Source organism: Apostichopus japonicus, chromosome 11, assembly GCF_037975245.1.
Source record: "Apostichopus japonicus isolate 1M-3 chromosome 11, ASM3797524v1, whole genome shotgun sequence".
In the NCBI taxonomy this organism is placed as follows: Eukaryota; Metazoa; Echinodermata; class Holothuroidea; order Aspidochirotida; family Stichopodidae; genus Apostichopus; species Apostichopus japonicus.
The window spans coordinates 15,740,833-15,762,200 of NC_092571.1; the positions used below are offsets into that span (position 1 = coordinate 15,740,833).

Consider the following 21,368-nt stretch of genomic DNA (forward strand, 5'->3'; position numbering starts at 1 on the left):
TTTAAGGTTGCATTAAACAGATGCATCGTCAATGCTACACTATAATTGCACATTAGCTATCGGACAAGGGGAGGAATTTCCTCGCACTGTGTAGAGCAGCCCGCTAGAAATGGCTCTGAGTTTGTACTTTGGGGAATTTATTTAAACAATCAATTGCCTAGAACTGTTGATTTTGTGGAAAAGCTTAAAACATAGACATTCTCAGATCACTGAAGACAGCTGCTTTGATGATGGGAAGCTATTATTCATTCTTCTCATAGAAATCTATCCTGTTCAAATGCTCTGACATTTGGATCTAAACTGTCATCAGATATTCAGACAAAAAGGGATAAGTGAGGGAAAAGAAAAAAAATTAATATTGCATTAAACAGATGCATCGCCAAATGCTACTATATAATTTGCACATTAGCTATCAGACAAGGGGAGGAATTTCCTTGCACTGTATAGAGCAGACCGTTAAAAATGGCTTTAAAAAAAATACTTTGTGGAATTTATTTCCTCCACCTGCCCTATCGAAGGGATATTCTGGTACCAGACAATGATACACTTATATGGAAGAGAAATATATTCTACCTAATTCTAAGTTGAAGATCTTTACTCAACATTTAGTTGTCTGAATTATGATCTTGTCAAAACCATGTTAACCTAATGAGAGGAAGTGGATACGTTCTACAAAAGCTTTAATTTTTATATTATAAGATGTTTTGATGATTTTTCCCCGAAATGTGATACATTTTGGTATCTTTGCTTAGTTGTCAATGTTAATTTTTTGCTTTTAGAATTCATCATTATCCTGCTTGTTTGTAAGATTAAATATTGTCCTGGATGGACAAATTATTTGTACTTAATAAACAAAAATAAGAAAACAAGGGAAAACTTTTTCGGCTCAATTGCCATCAGTGAATGAAATTGCTAACTCTTATGTTGCCAGATGCATTCATAAAATTTTACTGAATTCTCAAAAATTCTAAAAATGTGTATCTGAACGATACAAACTGCAATTATTTGGTTTTGACAAATTTATGGATGCATAAAATTTCCAACAAATTTGCTAAATAATTAATATACTTCAGTCATCGGAATACCCCTTTAAGGATGGTGTGAAACAAATGTTTTTCGCTCTACTCACTCCTCGAAGATCCTTTGCAGACACAGCCATCTGTATTAACAGACCTCTGCAAGCTCTGTATATGATCTCCGAATTGTCTGTCTCCATGGTGAGAGAAGTCGAACGAATCTTGTTGTCATAAATGCCATATCCCATAAACTTGGGATCCTCAATGGGGGTGCCTGCTCTTCGAACCTATTTAAGACAGGGGTAAATACAAAGATGTAAAATAGGTTTCAGAGAGCTGAGGTATAAAATATGCTGTTGGCTATGATGTGACTGGGATGAATTGTTTCAAAACAGGTGCACTGAGGTCGGAGGGAACAACCCCAGCCCACTCCACCCCCCTCCCCAAACCCCAGACTTTCCAACAATTTATGAGTGTGATCAGCGGCAGTGGGGGAGGGGTCTAGGGGGAGGGGATATCCCCCTCCCTGTTGGAAAAATTTTCATATTTTTGACTGCCAAGATGCAAAATAGTGCATTCTTTTTCAGTTTCTCTGAGTAATTTTATATTGAGAATTTCATCATCATCATATATATTATTGAACTCAACAAGCATGAAAATTCTCAACAAAGACTTTTCTTGAATCGATGAAAGTAATCACTTGCTAACATAATTGAACATTTATATCGGAAATTGAAGCGCACTTCTCAATCTCTAGTACCAACACCTCTCCACCCGGCGTTTTCCACCACCACCATGGCAAACGCACTACTCTTGTAAGTGTAAGTACTCAAAGTTGCTTTGTGTTGTAGAGGTATGTAGCCTTCTTAGCATCTTTCAGGACGGTTTTTCGGAGATTGTTTGTGGATTGCGTGTGATAAAGTGCACATAGTGTGTGAGCGTGTGAAGGGCTGGAAATGTGTGTGTCACACGCCAAATGCGTGTGAGTTGGAATGTCTGAAACCCCCAACTGTATTATCATATTGAGGGAAGATGATATCACTTTCTTCAGTTACTTGTATGCTATGGTACATAATTTAAAGGCTAGAAGTGTTCTGCCCACAAATATCAACAACATCAAAAAAAAAGGAATTGGTAACTCATTTTCAAACTTCAGCAAGAATGTAAATACTGCCACCCTGAAAGCAACTGTTTCTCTCCAAGACATTTTATTATCAAAATTTAACACTCTTCCTTCTCTGTAAATCACATAAAGGGTCTGGCGAGCCTTCAAGAAAGTACCTTCTGAAAATTTCGAACATATTTAAAATATTTCATTCCAGAAAAGGTCAAGCAAATTATTATCCAAATTTTTTTTTAGTCAATTGTTTAATTGAAACCTACCTTCAGCTTTAGCGTGATTGTCCGGCCTACCATCTTCAGCCGTTTCAGTTTTCGATTAACTTCTTCTGAGAGTCGGTGGACAAACTGGTATGCATCATTATCCTATTGGAAAAGTGAAAATTATCGTTATGATCAGAAAATAATAACTTAGAAAATTCACAAACTAATTTACTCTGGTTATAGGAGTCAAAGCTAATCACTACTGCAAAATTTTGGCATACTGACATATGCATGAAGCAACCTTGACCTTCAAAAGGGTATTCCAAGGTTAACTTTATGTTTGATTTATTGAAAGCGGCATCGGATGAAATTTGTTTGCAGTTCCAATATGTATTACTTTGCGAAAATTATGCTCAATGTTGATAAGGTTTGTACCAAACTTAAAGGTAGTCAGTATAGGCCCCAAATTATAGCACACTATAATTGCTAGAAGTTTTCAAAAAGTACTTTCTTGGAGGTCTTTACTCTCCAAATTGTTCTCAGACATTTTTAAGGAACACACAAGATAACTGAATGTCCCAGTGAGGAAATTTTCCTGGAAGGTTGTAATAGAAAGAGTTTAAGAATTTTGACCAAAGGTGACCATATTTGAGTATCTAGCATATTTGGGGCCAATACAGCATACCTTTAATGCAAACAAGCAGATGTCATGGATGACATTTCCCCCCCCCCAAAAAAAATTCTTTGGGGGGAGGGGGGTTGGGGGTTCAAGGAATATTTTTTTTTAATGTTTCCATCTACTTTCTACCTTAAAACTGAAATGCATCACAATATGAATATTGCCTTACCAATATTCTTTGGTATATATCATTAATTTCACTTCCCTTTTTGATTTCCCTTTCCAAAGGTAAATTAGGAACCCTACCCGATCCATGATGAAAGCAATAAGAGTGAAAAGTTAGGTTAAATTATAAAAAAATTAAATTAAAAAAAAATGGTTATTATGCAACTATGACATCACACTTGTTTGCTTCAAGTTCAGATGTGGCACAAATTTAACTGGGACAACTTGATATGTAAGGATAAAATGTTAACTTCATCCATCCATGCTACGAATATATGTTCTTCTTTCTTCATTAAAAAAAAAACAAATTCATACCTCCAGAGCGGTAATATGACATAGATCACGTAGTATACAGAATTCCCACAACCCCCCCCCCACCCCTCCCAGTAGTGAGCCTGAAATTTCAAAGATCTAGAGGGGCAACATTTAAAATTTGCCCGACTGCTTAAGGTAGGGAGTCTAAACTTTTGTGTAATGACCAGATGCGAATGAAGAATTTTATGAACTATTTTCCCTTGACCGATGGTATGGTCAGAGGTGGGGGGGGCCCAAAGGCTTCCCCCTCCCCCTTGCATACACCACTGACTTCACCATCCCACCCACTTTCCTTTCCAAGAATAACTGTTTGATCATGTTTCTGGACGGTTCTACCTACGCAGACTGAGCAATAGCTCGATGAACACAATGCACGACAAAATGCAATTTAATGAGGAAATGAAGACAATGGAACAATAATAAGGAAACAAGACCCTCGATATTGATTTGAAGAATGACCTATCTAAATTATTGATATGAGAGTAAGAAAGGGACTACACATAGTATTCGATAACAGTGATTGTAGGTTTAAAGGGTGAGTCTATGTGTAGTATTCGATAACAGTGATTGTAGGTTTAAAGGGTCCATGTGTAGTATTTGATGACAGTGATTGTAGGCTTACAGGGACTATGTAAAGTATTCAATAACAGTGATTGTATGTTTAAAGTGTGAGTCTATTTATAGTATTCAATAACAGTGACTGTAGGTTTAAAGTGTGAGTTTATGTATAGTATTCAATAACAGTGATTGTAGGTTTAAAGGGTCTAGGTATAGTATTCAATAACAGTGATTGTAGGTTTAAAGGGACCATGTATAGTATTTGATAACAGTGATTGTATGTTTAAAGGGTACATGTATATTATTCAATAACAGTGATTGTATGTTTAAAGGGTCCATGTGTAGTATTCGATAACAGTGATTGTAGGTTTAAAGGGACCATGTATAGTATTCGATAACAGTGATTGTAGGTTAAAAGGGTCTATGTATATTCTTCGAAAACAGTGATTGTATGTTTAAAGGGTCCATGTATAGTATTCAGTAACAGTGATTGTAGGTTTAAAAGGCCTATGTATATTCTTCGAAAACAGTGATTGTATGTTTAAAGGGTCCATGTGGAGTATTTGATAACAGTGATTGTAGATTTAAAGAGACCATGTCTAGTATTTGATAACAGTGATTGTAGGTTTAAAGGGTTTATGTATAGTATTTGATAACAGTGATTGTAGGTTTAAAGGGACTATGTATAGTATTCAATAACAGTGATTGTAGGTTTAAAGGGTTTATGTGCAGTTTTTAATAACAGTGATTGTAGACTAAAAAGGGACCATGTCTAGTATTCGATAACAGTGCTTGTAGGTTTAAAGGGTCTATGTATCGTATTTGATAACAGTGATTGTAGGTTTAAAGGGACTATGTATAGTATTCAATAACAGTGATTGTAGGTTTAAAGGGACTATGTATAGTATTCGATACCAGTGATTGTAGGTTTAGAGGGACTGTGTACTTACAACATTCCATAACAAAAGTATTTGCTTTACAAAAAGGGGGTTATTCCTACGGTTACGAAGTATCTCTTTATGTTTCATGTGAATGTACATTCGAAAGAGAGATGGATTAAGCAGTGATGATAGGTATAAGTTTGTACATGTCTTTAATGTTTAGGGTTAGGGTTAATGCATAACAAGGTCAGGGTTAATGCATAACAAGGTTAGGGTTAATGAATAACGAGGTTTTAAATATAGCAGTTAAAATAGACAGAGCAAAAGATGAACACAGTTAACTGTTCACTTTTTAGCACTTGACAGGAAGATATAAAAATCACTATAAATAGTACCATAGAATGTTTTTACGCAAGCACCCAAGAAAATAAAAACTTACATTGTCAAAGCGAATCCCATAATTGACCTCAACAGAGACATACTTTCGTTCTCTCTCGGACCTCATAGGCCTCGTGTCCTGACCTCTGCAATTTTCGTAGAGTACCTGTCCTATCTTCGGACCGAAATGCTTCTGCAGTGTCTTCAACGAAACGTTCTGAAGATCGGAACAGGTGTAGATTCCGAGACTTTGCAATTTTTGGTTGAAAGCTCTCCCAATGCCTGCAACGAGTATGAAGGAAAGGTCACAGAGCTGGGGTGCGATGACCATATGGATGATAGCGGGAGTGATTTGGTCTTGTTTCTTTTGGAGGATCGGGATTGGGGGGGGTGGGAGGTGCAGGGTTTTCCCCGTATTGTTCTCAAAGTCCGAACAAGCAAACACTGCTGATGCATACGTGTACTTAACAAGACATGAAAGTAGTCATATTTGTTTTGGGTTCTTTTAAGAAATTTAACTTTCTAATTTTTTGCATGGTGAATTCATACGATGGCTGTTGATTTCCCATTAAACTTGATGAGCCAAATTTGTAGTTGTTTAATTGGATCCTTCGCTACATTTGGTCACATTTATGATGACCACAACCTTCAAGAATACAGTAATTTGCCATTTTCCTCTTTTTTTTTGTAAATATGAATGTCAAAGTTCAACATCTAATACCTGGTAAATCCCCTACTGGTGCTTGCTTCAAGAATTCTGGGATATCCTCCCTCCTGAGGGTGCAAACACCGTCTGGTTTGGCTCTCTTTGTACAAAGCTTTGCTAAGATGACATTTGGCGCTGTATTAAAGTAGAGAAATTGAAGCCCAACAATCATTTATTATTCAAAAAACACATAGTTATCTTTCATATCAAGAAGTCAACTTATTCTTCAAAATAACTTCAAATTATTAGTGGATAATTATTAAAGTAATTACTCAAAGTTAGGATAGACTTAACTCTTATTTGATAAAAGTTGTCATTATTGGCCCTCAAATTAAGATTGATCAAACTGCTAAGAGCTTTTCAATGACTTCACTGGAGATTATTTTGAAATCCGATCTAAACTTACAAGTTGAGATTAGTGCCCATCTAGACAACTATTAAATCACCTGACACCAGGAGAGGGGTGCAGGGTGATATAACCCCACTCCCCACCCTAGGTGATTGTCAGTAATGAGTTTTATATTGGCATGGTGCTATCACAGGCAGCAATTTCAGCATCAGTGCACATTGGTTTGACCTCTGCCCCCTCCTGCCTAGTCTCAAACCTGTGTCTGAGGTCCCTAGATGGAAGGATGCTATGGACCTGGTCATCAGTATAATGAGTGTAGGAAGTTTAAGCATGATAGATTATAAATGTGGATTACTCTAGATGTATGTGAGGTCAATGCTCTTGACCTTAAATGTACTGACAGTACATCAAATCCAAAATGCCATTTACAGGATAAAAGTTAATGAGAAAAAAAGAAGAAAAAAAACACCTCCCCACGTGGATGGCCTTTCCAGCTTTCCTCTTGCTATCTGCAGTGTGCGATTATCTGCCTATGGGTGCTATGGTACAGTAACATATGTTTGGCACCCCCCCCCCCCTCCTGTTCTCTTTTCTAAGTTTTGCCCAAAGATAGGAAGTTGGATTGTCTTACCTCATGGGCTCCCAGAGACCCAGTGACTTAGAGGGGTCCCTAGGTAATTACCTCATCTGTCTTTTGGATATCCCAGCACTGGCTGTATGTAATATTTGCCATCTACTGATCAATACACTGGAACCTGCTGAAGACATGTATTTTCACCTCTCATCATCTACACAATCTTCAACTCTCCCCCACCCCTCCCAAACCCATAAAATAGCAAACGTTTACCCAGCTATAACCCCATCTTACCAAGACCTGCCGAAGCAGTGCATTGCGTCTTTTTGTATATTTCCTCCCTCATAGCTTCCGCAATCTCTGCCCCGGTAGCTCCGGTCTCCTCCATTAGATTGGTCACATCTAGAATGACTTCGTCACAACTGGCCGCCTGAATGTCATGAGTGTAACTACCAAAAATGAAAAAATTAAACTGAAAATAACTTTATTTTTCTAAAAAAGTTCATATTTCATTTACCCAATTTCGGGGGCTCACAATTTCATTCAGGTGCTACAAGAAGATTAAAGTGCCAAAACAATCAATTCACTTTTATTCTCACCATCAAATCCTACCTTTCTGCTCTGGTCTACTTGATGTATATTTGTTTTGGAAATGTGAACATGCATTTTAAAACTCAAATTTCAAAACAAAAAAAAACATTAATTTATATAAATTTAAATAATTTAATTTTTTTTTTAAACTTTGCAAACTTAAACACAGTTCAAAAAAAACTCCAAAACATTACTCAAGTACAATTGTATAAAATATACACATTCTGATATTCAAGAACAACATACAAATAATTTTCCTTGTTTGAATAATGCTAGCCCCAATGACAGCATTACTGAATAAACATGATTCTTATATTAAAGTTGAAACTCTACTTTTATAGGACTTCAAACAACATGCCAATAACAACAAAATTTGAACATTTCCAATCATGCATTTCCCCACCGGTTTTTGTCTTGTATCTATAATCGCTTGAAAGTTTGCCAAATTGTGTGGTTTGTTTACAATTTGTATATAATGTTTTTCTTTTCCATTCATATTCAAATTAGGCTTTAACTGCATGAAGGTTAAAAAAAAAATTGTGTCACATGTTTCATGTCCTTTTAAACTGGAAATGTTGAACAGAAAATAAGACAACAATTTAATGGATATAGGAGGGGGGAAAAAATTTACTTAAATGATTTGGTTCCACCATGAAATAGATTACTATTGACCAAAATAAACTACTTCTTAAAAGTATCAGTATGAGACATGCAGTGAGTCTGACTGAGGAAGGCCCACCCCCCTGCACCTTGTTCTTCAGTTCCTCACAATGAAAAAGAGTAAGAATTTAGCCTCCTACATCAACAAGAGGGAACCTAAAATCATTCAACGGGCACTGAGTTTTCATCATACCATTTGCTGATCTGAATATGCATTAAAATGGCCATAACGAGACTGATTTACTCTTTCCATGTTTCTGCCCTCCCCACCACCTCCTACTCTCCCTCCATCTCAATCCAACACCCCACCCCCACTTCCGATCAATTTTTTCTTTTTTTGGGGGGGGGAGGGACACTTGAAAAAAGTGAATTAAAAGATAGAAATATTAAACAAAACCAAAAATCTCTTACCCTGCCACTATCTCATAGAGCTGCCTAGAGACACGATAGTAGCCTTCAAAGTTATACGGGATCGTCCGCAACTCTGGGCACAGCTCTTTAGCCGTCTTCATGATCATTCCATTCCTGACTCCAGCTAGCCTAGCTTCGTAGCTGCAGGAAGCAATGGCCGCCAAGGAAGAGAAGTTCTCGCTCTCCGACGCTACGAGCGTCTGTGGAGACGGCTCAGTTTTATGGACTTGAGGCAGACTGTCGGATCGGTCCACTCCGTCACCGATCTCGCCGCCGCCTTTAATGCCATTCCGCAAAATTTCAGGCTTATCCTTCCCGGCCCAAAACTCCATGCAGTGAGTCTTCTGGTTTGAATATTTCTGTGAGAGACTCTTTTCATTCCAGTTCTTCAACGATTTGTTCACAGGCTTCCCGGCGTAGTGAGCCACGGCGACCGGTTTTCCGGCTAATTCCGGATAATTCAGGAGACTGACCTTGACGAAGAAGGCGTCCATGTCTATATGCATCATGACACGGTCATCGTCATCGTCTTCCACTCTCCATTCGCCGGAAGCTTCCGGGGCGGCGCCGTCCGAGTCCCGCTTTTCCAGTTTGTTATCCCTCAGCTTTTTCTGGTCAGAGTTGACTCTGTTTTTACCGTACATAGCGATGAGCTTCTGCTTACTGGGGAAAGTCCCGTCGCTGTTCCTGTGCAGTTCTTTCACGAACAGTCTATGCTCGGCTCTCCAAGTGGTCAGGTGGTAGAAACTGGAGTGCCGGTAGAACGACGGCAAAAAGTTTGGATCTGTGGACTTTGGAAAGTACAATTTACCAAACTCAGGAGGGTCCGTAATATCTTCGCTATTATCATCAATCTTACATTCTTCTGTCTTAAGCTTTGGTGACTTCTCGTTAGAAGAAGGAGAAGAAGCAGTGGCGTTGACTGGACCGGTGTGGCTTACTATGGTTTTAGTTCCTTCCTGAGAGACTCTCTTTTTAGAACTACGGTCACTTTCAATTTCTCTGGTGGTTTTTATGCAATTTAAGTCGTCTCTGTTAGCAGACTTTTTCTGTCTGCTATAACAAGTCATACCTTTCTCTCCCAGCTTTTCAGACCATGACCGATCGACCCTCTTGAGTTCATGGGTTGCGAATTTCTCTGATGGTATGTCGCCCTCGTGAATGACAGGGGCAGGAAACGTGTCACCTTTCCTGACTGTATCCGTGACATCATCACATCTGTCCGGCTTTGAGTCAGTAGTCCGGGCAATATCGGTTTCTTCCTCCGTGGGAGATTTTGATACTTTTTCTCTCTTGTGATCAGAGGAAGGGTAGTAGCCCTCTGAAGTAACATTTCTCGAAACAGATTCCGGATTGGTGATGAGTGAACTAGCTTCACCCTTGCTCTCTGTCGCATGCTGGACTCGGTCCAATCTGGAAAGTTTCTTGTCAGCGAACCTGTGCAGTGTCTGATTTGATGCCTTTGGTCTGTACAGTATATATGGTGCATGGGGTAGTAGCTTACCAGCTTTTAAACTGTAAAAACAGAAGAAAAAAACTTCATGGATAAGCAAATAATGGTTGCATTTCAACACCATGGAAAACTGGGTCTGCTTCCCTTCCTCCCCTCCCCTCCACACCCCCCCCCCTTCCAAATCTCAATCATATTTTGCATTCCCTAGTAATGATGTAAGCTTTCAAGTTAGTGTGACAAGAAATTCATCAGAAAAACCAAGAATTTTTTATCCTCTCCAAAACAAAACACATAGCACCTCTATATGCAGATAATAATATTTTCTTACCTATCAGTGATCCAGGCTGGTCTTACCACCTTTTCATTCTTCAATTCTTTGATTTTAGTATAGGCAAGATTGGAGGCTATGATGTGAGTAGTGTTAGCCTTGGTTGGATAGTAAATAAACCTCCCACCATGCATCATCATTAACCTTTTAAGCTTCTCTGCTGGGGGATCTAGAATAGAACAAAACAAACCATCTTGTAAATTTAATGCAAAACCAAGAATGTGGAAAAGAAGTAAGCTTTGTATAGTTTGTACAAAATATTGTACTAGTTGTGAATATGATGAGAACTAGAGCAAGGATTTTATAACACGGTCAGCAGCTGCTTTAATTTTGGGATGATATATTGTATTTGCACACCTCCCTATATCCATGTACTTTTGCACACTTTACTATTTAGTAATTGCACACATTACTATTTGTTTGTCTTTTTGCACACATTGGCATGTATTTTGCACACATTACTATTGGTAACATTTGGTCTCTTATTAAACAATGTCAGTGTTTTGGGCAATAGCCAAACATCAATGGATAAAAAAGTAAGTTTCATCCACTACGTACTCTTTCTAAACACTACCCATTGTCATGAAATCCAGAAATGATGGCCAGCTTACCTGTGTAACCATTCACATATATTGAAACACCTTTAAAAATACTAGAGGTGCCATTCTTGTCACACTTGCCGGCATCTAGCTGGAATTGGCTGGCAAGTTTAGCAGCTTTCTTCTTCATGTAGGCTTCCTATAAAAATATAGATGTTGGAAAAATAATCAACATACTGTTTATATGCATAATGCACAGGATACAAGCTGCCATAACATGCTTTCAATTACATTGGGAATGAAAGTGTTAGATTTGCATCTGAACATTTTTCAAAGGCATGAGGCATTTGTGTATTTTTCGTTATCTATTATTCATTTTATATTCTAGTAAGCATCTGCCAGGATTTCATTGTTATATATTGTAATTTAGTATACTGATAAAGTTGCCAAGTTATGGCAGATTAGAAATGGCACTTTGGCAAAGCATTATAGTGATGGACCTAGCCTCCTGCGGGACTAGGTCCTAGGCTCAGTGGTGGCACCAGGAATTCCAAAGTGAAAAAGTCAAGCGAGGGCGTGGGGGCAAACGTTTTGGAAGTGCAAAAGCACAGCTGTATGAAGTGCACATCACAGGAAAATTTAGGTGCTAGGAAACATTTTCCTATCCTCTCCCATCCGGCCCATGCTTTATTGGTAAACCAAATTTTAATTAATTATGAATATTTTAATTTTTACTTGAAATTTTAAGTTACAACATAACTTTATAGTTTAATGTGATATGACTCGGGTCCTACAGTCAACGACATTCATGAGGGATGCTCTACAACATTTCGAAATATAGGCGCCACAAGTAACTTACTTTATAATTTCAACTGTACACTGTTATTGGCTAGGAGTGCAGGTCTCCCAGAAGCTGCAGTACTTTAGTTCTTAAATCGCCTAAATTCCTCTTAATTCAAAGCTTCGACCTCATTATTAACAATAACACACAGACCCTATAGCAACCAAGCCTAACGTTACGTGAGTGTAACTTAAAATTAGGACAAGAGACACCCCTTTCCTTGAAACGTAGGCCTAACTTTACTCAGCTTAATTTATAATGTTACTTACGAAGCCACCCCATCCATCCTGCGGAATTTCTCCGTTCGCGTATCTAACGTGATCCATTTTGCTGTGATCCGTACGGTATATGACAGTATACACATATGAATAAATTGTCCGCAATCTTAAACAATTTTGGAAATCGTAGTCGAAAGACGCTTAAGTCATTTTGGCATATTATCAAGAATAATGTTTTGCTTTTGCTCTGATCATGTGACCGAGTAAACATTGTTTCCTGGCGAAAAGTAATTGGCTCAAAGTATATCACTTAGTCCTTGTTCTGTCGAACGCGAAACGAGCCAAAATTAGTTCATGCTGTCGCCAGTATCTCTGCAAATGCCAGTTTAGTTATCCGTCACATTGCATAATTATGTTCATATGACTGATCTCAAAATAGTCAGATGAAGACAGTTAATCACATGACGCTAAACAGTCGAGGACAAAACGATTCACCTCTCAAATTTATTTCAAACATAGGGTATACATTGCCCTTAGACCAAAAAATGTTGGTTTGCCGCTGGGCTAATGATAACCGAAATTCGGATTGATATTGTCCACATTTCGTCTTGTTCAAGTATTCAGTGTTGTGTACTAAGTAACATTCTTCACATACAGGGCTAGAGACTTGATCAAGTCTAAATATGACATCACTGAGCCACATGTGGTGGAATTTTTAAGGGCTTTTAGGTTGTGCAAATGTTGAATCTAGTATATTGTAGTTCTTAAGAATGATCTCATACTGGTATCAATATCAGTGAATCACACTGCTTACGTTCATCTTCAAAATATGGAAAGAAAAACAAAGAAAAAGTAAAAGGTTTCTGATCCTCGATAAACGGTGGCTCTATGACATCATAGACGAAAGCTGCCAGACACGAGTTTTGAACTAAGATATCTACCCCAAAGTATCAAGATATTTCATAGCTGTTTGGGCGGATTGTTCTTCACAAAGTTTTCTGTCAAAAATAAACCAATATTAACGATATGTTTGTGTCTCCTTTAACAGTATAAGGGAATTCGTTAATAGCAGGTTTCTCTATCACAGAGATTATTGGTCAGGGACGGCAGACCCGGGGACCTGCGAATGCCGGTGGGGAGGGGGGGGGGTTACGTGCCCACCCTTTGTGAAAATCTGCCCCTTTCTCTTATCATTCAGTTCCTGTGGTTGAAAATTTTAAAACAAAAACAACAGGCATAATTTAAAGGTACCTTTTTAAAAACATCCAAATACTGGAATTTGTGGTAGCTATATGCGTCAGTTAACCAGATCGCACAGATGGTTCATTTTATCGGGACGTTTTGAGGTCGTTTGCGGTTGCTTCCTCAAATCAAATTCACATGTCCCACTGCTCTTCGAAGTCTTCGGGATCGAGATCCGGCTTTAGGAATCACAAATGATTTTCGAGTTGGTTAGCATCATGTTTGATCTCTAGAGTAAGGCAAAATATGTCACCAGAAACTGGTATTGTTCGATACAGGTGTCAAATGACTACAGTGAAATTACGACCTTCCTTACCGGTTTCGAACCTCTGGACATACAATCAGCGTCCATGGCCTAGTTGGTTAGGGTGTCCGCGTACAAAGCGTGAGGCCCGGGTTCGAATCCCGGTGGAGGCTGGAAGTTTTTTCACTGTTCTGGATTTTCCTTCTCATTACGTTTCCAATTACATATATATATATATTTATATATAAATATATATATATATATATATATACCGGCACTCAGAGTAAATCAGCATCCTACCGACCGCCACTCAAGCTTCCTACCGACCGTCACAAAAATCAGTGAATCTTGTATTAAATGAAATCAAAATACACTGAAAATTACCTGTGTCACACTCGAAATAATTTACCCAAAATATTACTATTCTGAATCATAATTTAGAATACTGTAGTCCGATTCTCTAGCCTGAACAAAACCAAATAAATATAGGGGTAGAATAGAGCCACCTAAAGCCATTGAAATCATCTAAAACCCTGAAGCTTTGGGGGCTTCGCCCCTCGAACCCTACCAAGGGCACCTGGACCTCACGCAGAGGAGGGCTCGCTATGCTCACGGGCTGGCTTCGCTCGCCATCGTCAAACAATTAGCCGCCACTCTCTTCAAATTAGCCAGCACTCACTTTCTCCTGGCTACAACAATGTATATATATATATATAAACATATATATATATATAAACATATGTATATATATAAACATATATTTAAACACAAAGCCTGCATTGTTCCCGTATGAAATAAATATCGACAAAATGTTCTCTCTTTTAAATCATGTTATCAACTCTGTAGCTGCTAAAATGTAAACTCGTAAATAGAACGACGGCATTGAAATATTACAAAAGTTAATAAATGTATATTATTGTGAATATTGTCTGCAAATTAAGAGACTTTGCTTGATCAATAACGTCGCGAAAATAATTGCATGTTCTTTTGAGGAGTCTTTATTATTCATATTCGATTTATCTTCTTCTTTTTTTTTCTTGTTTGATGGTGGACATTAACATAGATATTCATTGCACAAACTCGTTTAATAATTTCAAGGATAACTTTAACATTCAGCAGAATGGATCCAATTTCAGTAAAACAGGAATGTATCAAAGAGACAAACTCAAATCGTCAAAGGTTCGTGTTGAAAGGAGATATGCATTACTTTACTATATAGCTATGCTGATTATAATTTATTATAACTGCATGTTTTTACAAAACTGATCAGGAAGTGATTGACCTTTCGGCGAGTTGAATTAACGTAATTGAATATTGGATAATAAAGTAGAAAATGTGGTCCCTTTATTGCATTTTCGCTTTGCTTCATATGCTGTTTTGCAGTGCCTTTGTTGCTGGTAAGTAGTATAGTAAGGACAAGATAACAAAGTTTCCGTAACAGAAGCCTTTGTGGTAAATGACATGTACAAATTACGTATTCCAATTGATATATACCTTTTCACTACAAATATGTGATGCATAATCTGTTTCTGTTCCATAACGTTGCATTAAAATAGTCCTTTCGGTGCTCTTATACTCATACACTTCAGGTTTACAGAGAGGGGATACTCAGAGGCTATACAACCCTAGTGCCCTGGTCTAGTAGGGGCACGGGATATATGAGGGGCTTTGAAAGCATACTTTCATTTTCATGATATTAGTTATACGTGGTATAATTGTCCCCGACCCAAAGTGATCTTTTACGCCGTATTATGCATCCACTCAACTTGAGTAATATAGGGCAGTAAATCAGCGGAGAGATTCAGTACAGCGAGGTTTAAATGAAAGTAACTGTTAATAGAAAATTAGCTGTAAATCACGCATTTGGCGCGGGTGGGGTGGGGTTACATACCATAATGCAACTATAACGACATAAATGGAATATGTTGCCTTTACTTCGAAAGTTTTTAATATTTCAATTCCTTGTAGATTTTCATTATTATTATTATTATTGTTATTGTTGTTATTATTGTTATTATTATCAGCATCATCAGCATCGTCGTTGTCGTTGTTAATTGTTGTTATTATTATTATTATCTGACATTTGTTTTCTTTCTTCTGTTTTTTTACTCACGTCTATCTTACATATTTATATTCGATAGGAGATATGCTTACTTCGACGGTAATCTGTTACCAAAGATCCGATGTGGATCGGAACACACGAACGATCAAAATGATAAATTGCGACGAGACCTCTACCAATCACAATCGTTCTAACCAAACTGTAACCATCGAAAGAGTAGACATAACTATTTCACGTAAGCTAACACTTTGATTCATAGGGCGATTTTTTTTTTGTATTGATGCCCTATTTAATAACTATTTATTATTTTATATATATATATATATCATTATTTATATAATTATGAAGGTCGCGAGACACTATTTCAAAGACTGGTTGACAAATAAATGTGATAACAAAATTAAACCCCAGGTAGCTAAGAAAAATCTTATTCCATTCAGAAGATAACCTGGATTTAGATATTTGACAAACCTGAATATGAAATGTACGTAATCGAGGTTTTGTACAAGTCAAGAATAGAATTAGAACTATTGATTATTGAATATTGAACTAGTTTGATTTCATGTATACCGTTAGTAGCAATCAGTTTGAAACGTGTGAATGTATTTCCGCGTTCTATGCTATGGAACGCGGAAAGGGTAACACAACTTCTCACTGCATATGAAGTTTTTGTCACAGTTTACAACTTCTCGTCACATAACATTATCTCGTTGCATATGAAGTTCTTGCTCGTGATTTTGTACTGCATCAAAAAATTTGTAGTCTTCACAGAATGTTTTCACCACAGTAATTTATCTGATCACATTAAATGTTGACATCGTGACCACCGTATTTCACATCATTACAACTCAAATTTGCATAAAATATAGTCACTACTTTTTCTCGTCGTCACATAGCGGTTCCCTTTCCGCGTTCCATGAAAAAAAAACAGTTAGTTCCATGCATTCTTTGGTAACAATTGATGCGACAGTTTTTTTCTTGTGGTTTACCGGTTAGTAAAATTCCCATCTTAAAGAAATAAGGTGGAAGAGACACTTGGTTGCGTTTCTCATTCAGTGGTTAATGAAAGAATCTCTCTTTAAAGAAAAAAAAATCGGAAAAAACATCGTATATATGAGAACTTTCTGATATATTTATTGTTTATAAACCTTATCTTTATACGTATCCTATTCACTGACTTTTGTAGATCTGTTAAGCGTTATCGACCCACATGAACGAAGCGAAGAGAAATATGAGGCTTCGAACGAGGATGACCTAATTGTTATCTCACCATATCCAAGAAACAATCAATCATATAATGCTACTGACCAAAGTGAGTACATAAATTATGTTCTATACTGTTAATGTACAGCCATCGCCATAGAAATCCCCCATTTGACGTACACACTGATTCATCAAAGCAAATGTGGTCTCTCTGTATTTGTCCCGTTATATAGAAGGTCTCACTATAGCCTAAACTGAGCCCTCACTGGATAGCTGACACGATGGCCTTTCATGGCACCCTCAATCTTCCGTATCATGACCATGTAGATTTTTAGTTATGAGAAATCAAATTTTTCGTCATTTGTAAATAAACCTTATAGTTATAATCACAAGTAATACTATTATCGTGCGCTGGTTTTGGAAAGCTTTGTCTGTAATTGCCCCAGTTCCCCCCCCCCCCCCCCCCCTAATTGCCACACATGTGATTTCGTTCATGCTCGTCAAGCATCCAAGCCACAGTGTATAAGAGTAATACAGAACAATTTTTTTTCCAATCTGGCTTCCACGGACCATTAAGCGTCCGTAAAATTCTATGATGGTCCCTGAGCACAAAGGGGTTCGAATCGGGTCCGTAACAGCCAGCGGGATAAATTAGTCTGAATTATATTCGCTGACAAGACTGAGGAATCCGACATTTCTCTGACTCCAGCCTGCCCCCGATCATCACGGGGGGGGGGTGGGCGAGGTTATTGGTACCTGGTGTTCTCTGTATCTGGAGGTCCTTGCAAGTGCCTGCGTTGTCTCTATATGGTCCACGAATGGAACAAAGTTGAAAACTTTGGGTTTGGAGTACAACATAAACCAATATTTACTTTACTTATCAGTAAAGAAGGCATATATATGAATCATTATCATTATCGTCGTCGTTTTTATTATTATTATTATTATTTATATTATTTATATATTTATAATTTTATTATTATTTTTATTATTATCATTATTATTATCACTTATCAGTAAAGAAGGCATATATATGAATCACGACGGTTACTTTGTATCTCTCTCTCCTCAGAATCAGTTTACCCTCAGTTTGCCTTTGCTATCCCTTCCGCAATTTGTGCATCCCCAACGGTTCAGTTGTTCATCGGTTCAACTTCAACGGTGACCAACGCAACCGGAAGAATTTTCTTCCCTTTGGACGATACCATTCCAGATATTCCCTTTGAATTGGGTCCCAACGAAGGAGATTTCTTTCATTTTTCATTGAATGCTGTCTTGCACGATGACGATTTTAATAGTAAAGTATACACCGCCGCTGCCATCGAAGCCGATGTACCGATTCACGCGTACGGTCATCACCATTGCACACCGTCGACACACCGTAGTGATGCGTTTCGATTATTGCCAATTGAGCAACTCGGTGTTGATTATTGGGTTCTGACGTTTCAAAATGCTGGTGTTTCACAGGTGGCCATCACGGCAATCGACAATGACACAGTTGTGAAAATTGCTTTAGATAGCCGCATGGTGTCAACTATGTTGAACCAATTTGAGACCTATTATCTAGGTGGCTTGTATGATCCGTCGGGTATGCGCGTGCAAGCCAATAAACCGGTTTGCGTTTTGGCGGGAAATTCGTTCGACAAGTCGGATGACGTCGATACGAACGGTGGGGACCCATTCTACGAATGTTTGATTCCAGTTTCAAAATGGAGTAATAGTTATTCAATCGTCAGATATCCAAGTCTGGAAGAATTATCGGTCCTGAGAATTATTACGCCTTTCACCGATGCCTTTATTAATTACCCAGACGTAGGAGTCAATATTATAAGCACAACTGGAGGAGAGGTCTTGACAGATCTAGAACTAAATCACGTGACTAATTCTTCAATGTATTTTACATCTGCGAAACCTTTTCTCTTGGCTCACTTTACAACTCCACGTCCTTTACCTACAAGCGGTGGGATTTTGTCTATGTTTTATGTTCCCTCTGCCAAACAAGCGACTTCAAGCAAGTTTACCTTTCCAATATTTTCATTACCAGTTGACATTCTGACAGCATACCTTCACGTCTGGATCCCACATGGCTTCTCCTTCAGTGATCTCTTTGTGAATAGCGCCATCACTTATGATTGGGAAATGATCGCAACAGATATTGAGGGGTTTCAGATCGCTCAATTATCAAATCTAAATAATGGATCTTACTACGTCATTGATAGTAAGGGCGCTTTTAACTTCTGTGGTGTCGTTTATGTATCGGCTTATAAACAGTATTACGCATTTCCATTGTAAGGAAGACCGCATTCATGAAAAACCATTTTAACATTTAATCAGGAATATTAGATATCTCGAAATAATTTCAGATATCTTAAATTAAATTTCAGGTATCTCAAATTTATTTAAGATATCTACAAATAATTAAAATCTTAAAAGTCAATTTTAGATATCTCGAAATACCAGAGAATTTGAGATATCTGAAATTCTAATTCAGATATAGGAAATTCTAATTCAGATATTTCGAATTCAATTTCAGACATCTGAAATAGAATTTCAGATATCTGAAATAGAATTTGAGATATCTGAATTAAAATTCAGATATCTGAATTAGAATTTCAGATATCTGAAATAGAATTTGAGATATCTAAGATTCCCGATTAAATGTAAAAATGGATTTCCATACGCACTCTATAGATTGCTTTTGATTGACTGGAAATCGATGTGAACAATTTTCGTCATGCACCGCTTGGCAGAGACGTAACAAATCGCTCCATTTTTAAGGTCAATTTGAGTAACTCTAGTCAATGTTATCTTTGTGGTTGGCGAACTTCTTCGAGTTTTTTTTTTACTTTTGAAATTAAGTTACGTGAATCATTACTCTAAATCAACACTGTCGCTTGGCAAGCGACGAATAATTTTATTTTCTTATCATGATTCCTACTGCAGAAAAACCTCTGGATTATGAAAACAATATGTGACAATTATGAGCCGTATTCACCGTATGTTATTACTTCTTGTTATGTCAAACACTTATAGTGTCGTGAACCCTCATGTATATTTAATATATGCAGATGTATGTAAATACTCTGTTAGCTAATCCCTTAAATGATTTCCAGGAATTAAACATATATAGAGCTGTGATTGGCTGCTGCTGTCTTGTGACAGAAACTTTAAGTTATGATTGTATAAAAGTGACATGTCTTTTACCTCGCTTATAGCAGTTTTGTAAGCCAATTCAGTCTTACTGTATATCGTGTAAGATCTCCGTGTGTGAAAGGCACGTTAAAAATTATATTTCCGCTGATCATATAGGCCTATATAGGGTTCAACGTATTAAGTCTAATCAATCCTGCAAATTAAATAGAACGAAATCATTATATATCTCTGTTGGACTGGTAATTTACGTAATTCTTGTCGTCCCTGCCATGCACGCGACCATCGAAATCTGCCTTACCATGACGGACGCGACACTTCTATATAATTAGATTGATACTTAAAAGTTTATATAGGCACTGATGTCGTTTATGGCTTCCCAACGCTGCATGAGCATGTAGAAGATTTTCAATCTTTCAGAAATAAATTTGGTAAAAACTTGCCTAAACTTTAAATTATCTTCAATCCTTGTGACTCTTTTATAGTTAAATTCACTTCGATAGTTTTTAACATACCAGGCACTTTCTCTTAAAGAAGACCTGAACCATATGATTGGTCAATATGGTGACAGAAATAAATGTCATTGAGAACTTATCAGCCAAACAGTGACTAAAACATCTTTTCCCGTTTTTGGGGTGATAATCCAGCTTTAATGTTTTCAGACAGAATGCTTTAGTTTCAGTGTCAACACTGTTAACATTCTACCTTAAAACTATGACAAAAAGGCAAAGAGAAAGGAAAGGTCTAATATCCTATGATATCACAGATTAACTAAATGACAGCTCCCAGACATTGCATTAAAAGTAACCAGAGCGAGATATTTCTTAAATGTAGGGGGCGTGGGGGGGGGGTTCATTCACAAAGATGACTGTCTTGTAGAATAAAGATACTGGTTGGGTTTATATCTCAAGATACAGTTATACCTTTTCTTAAATGAGACTTCGCCCCTGGACCTCACACCCCGATGAAGGCTTTGCGCCAAGGCGTTCGTGGTGTACGCGTGCACTCCTTCAGTTTTATCCTTTCAGTCATTTATGACCCCCCCCCCCCTCACTTATCAATTAGGATTGACGCCCCCTCAATAGGCTAAAAGTTGTAAAAAAATCGGCTAGACAGCTTCTGACAAGGGAAAGTAGTAAACAAATGACGTCACTGTTTGTTTACTGAGTCTGCATTAGGCGCTGTACATAGGTGTAGGCCTATGTAACTGCCTTGTGATCTATTTAGCGACAAGCAAATAGCTATAGCAGCCTTGCTTCAGAGTTTAGACTCCAACTGTGAAGAACATCAACTCATTCAGTGTTGGAGCTAGGCTATGGTCGGACAACTCGCTCAACAACTCCTTCCTCAGATACAAGTGAAGATGATGATGATGTGTCTGATTTGGTTAATAACGAGGAAGAAAGAACACTCCTCGAAGGAAAAAACTGGCAAGTGAGCCGTAAGTAATTAGCCTAGCCTTAGTTAGCCTAGAAGTTAACC

General features: G+C 37.7%; 2 protein-coding genes across 2 annotated transcripts in view; one reads left to right on the forward strand and one right to left on the reverse strand.

The window, feature by feature from the left end:
* LOC139975857 (uncharacterized) overlaps positions 1 to 12,195 on the reverse strand; it is a 28,133-nt gene extending 15,938 nt beyond the window's left edge. The window contains exons 1-9 of the mRNA XM_071984106.1: positions 12,037 to 12,195; positions 10,999 to 11,125; positions 10,388 to 10,556; positions 8,607 to 10,121; positions 7,239 to 7,393; positions 6,037 to 6,156; positions 5,377 to 5,597; positions 2,400 to 2,501; positions 1,130 to 1,303 (exon numbers count right to left, since the gene is read on the reverse strand). Of these exons, the coding sequence (XP_071840207.1) occupies positions 1,130 to 1,303; positions 2,400 to 2,501; positions 5,377 to 5,597; positions 6,037 to 6,156; positions 7,239 to 7,393; positions 8,607 to 10,121; positions 10,388 to 10,556; positions 10,999 to 11,125; positions 12,037 to 12,093 (2,640 nt within the window). The 5' untranslated portion in view covers positions 12,094 to 12,195. The remainder of the gene's footprint in view (positions 1 to 1,129; positions 1,304 to 2,399; positions 2,502 to 5,376; positions 5,598 to 6,036; positions 6,157 to 7,238; positions 7,394 to 8,606; positions 10,122 to 10,387; positions 10,557 to 10,998; positions 11,126 to 12,036) is intronic.
* Positions 12,196 to 14,523: 2,328 nt separating this feature from the next.
* On the forward strand, positions 14,524 to 20,242 carry LOC139976051 (uncharacterized). Its single transcript, XM_071984453.1, has 4 exons — positions 14,524 to 14,868; positions 15,613 to 15,768; positions 16,720 to 16,845; positions 17,809 to 20,242. Exons 1-4 carry the CDS (start codon positions 14,805 to 14,807, stop codon positions 19,026 to 19,028), a joined length of 1,566 nt encoding a protein of 521 aa, XP_071840554.1. The 5' UTR covers positions 14,524 to 14,804; the 3' UTR covers positions 19,029 to 20,242.
* Positions 20,243 to 21,368: the final 1,126 nt, after the last annotated feature.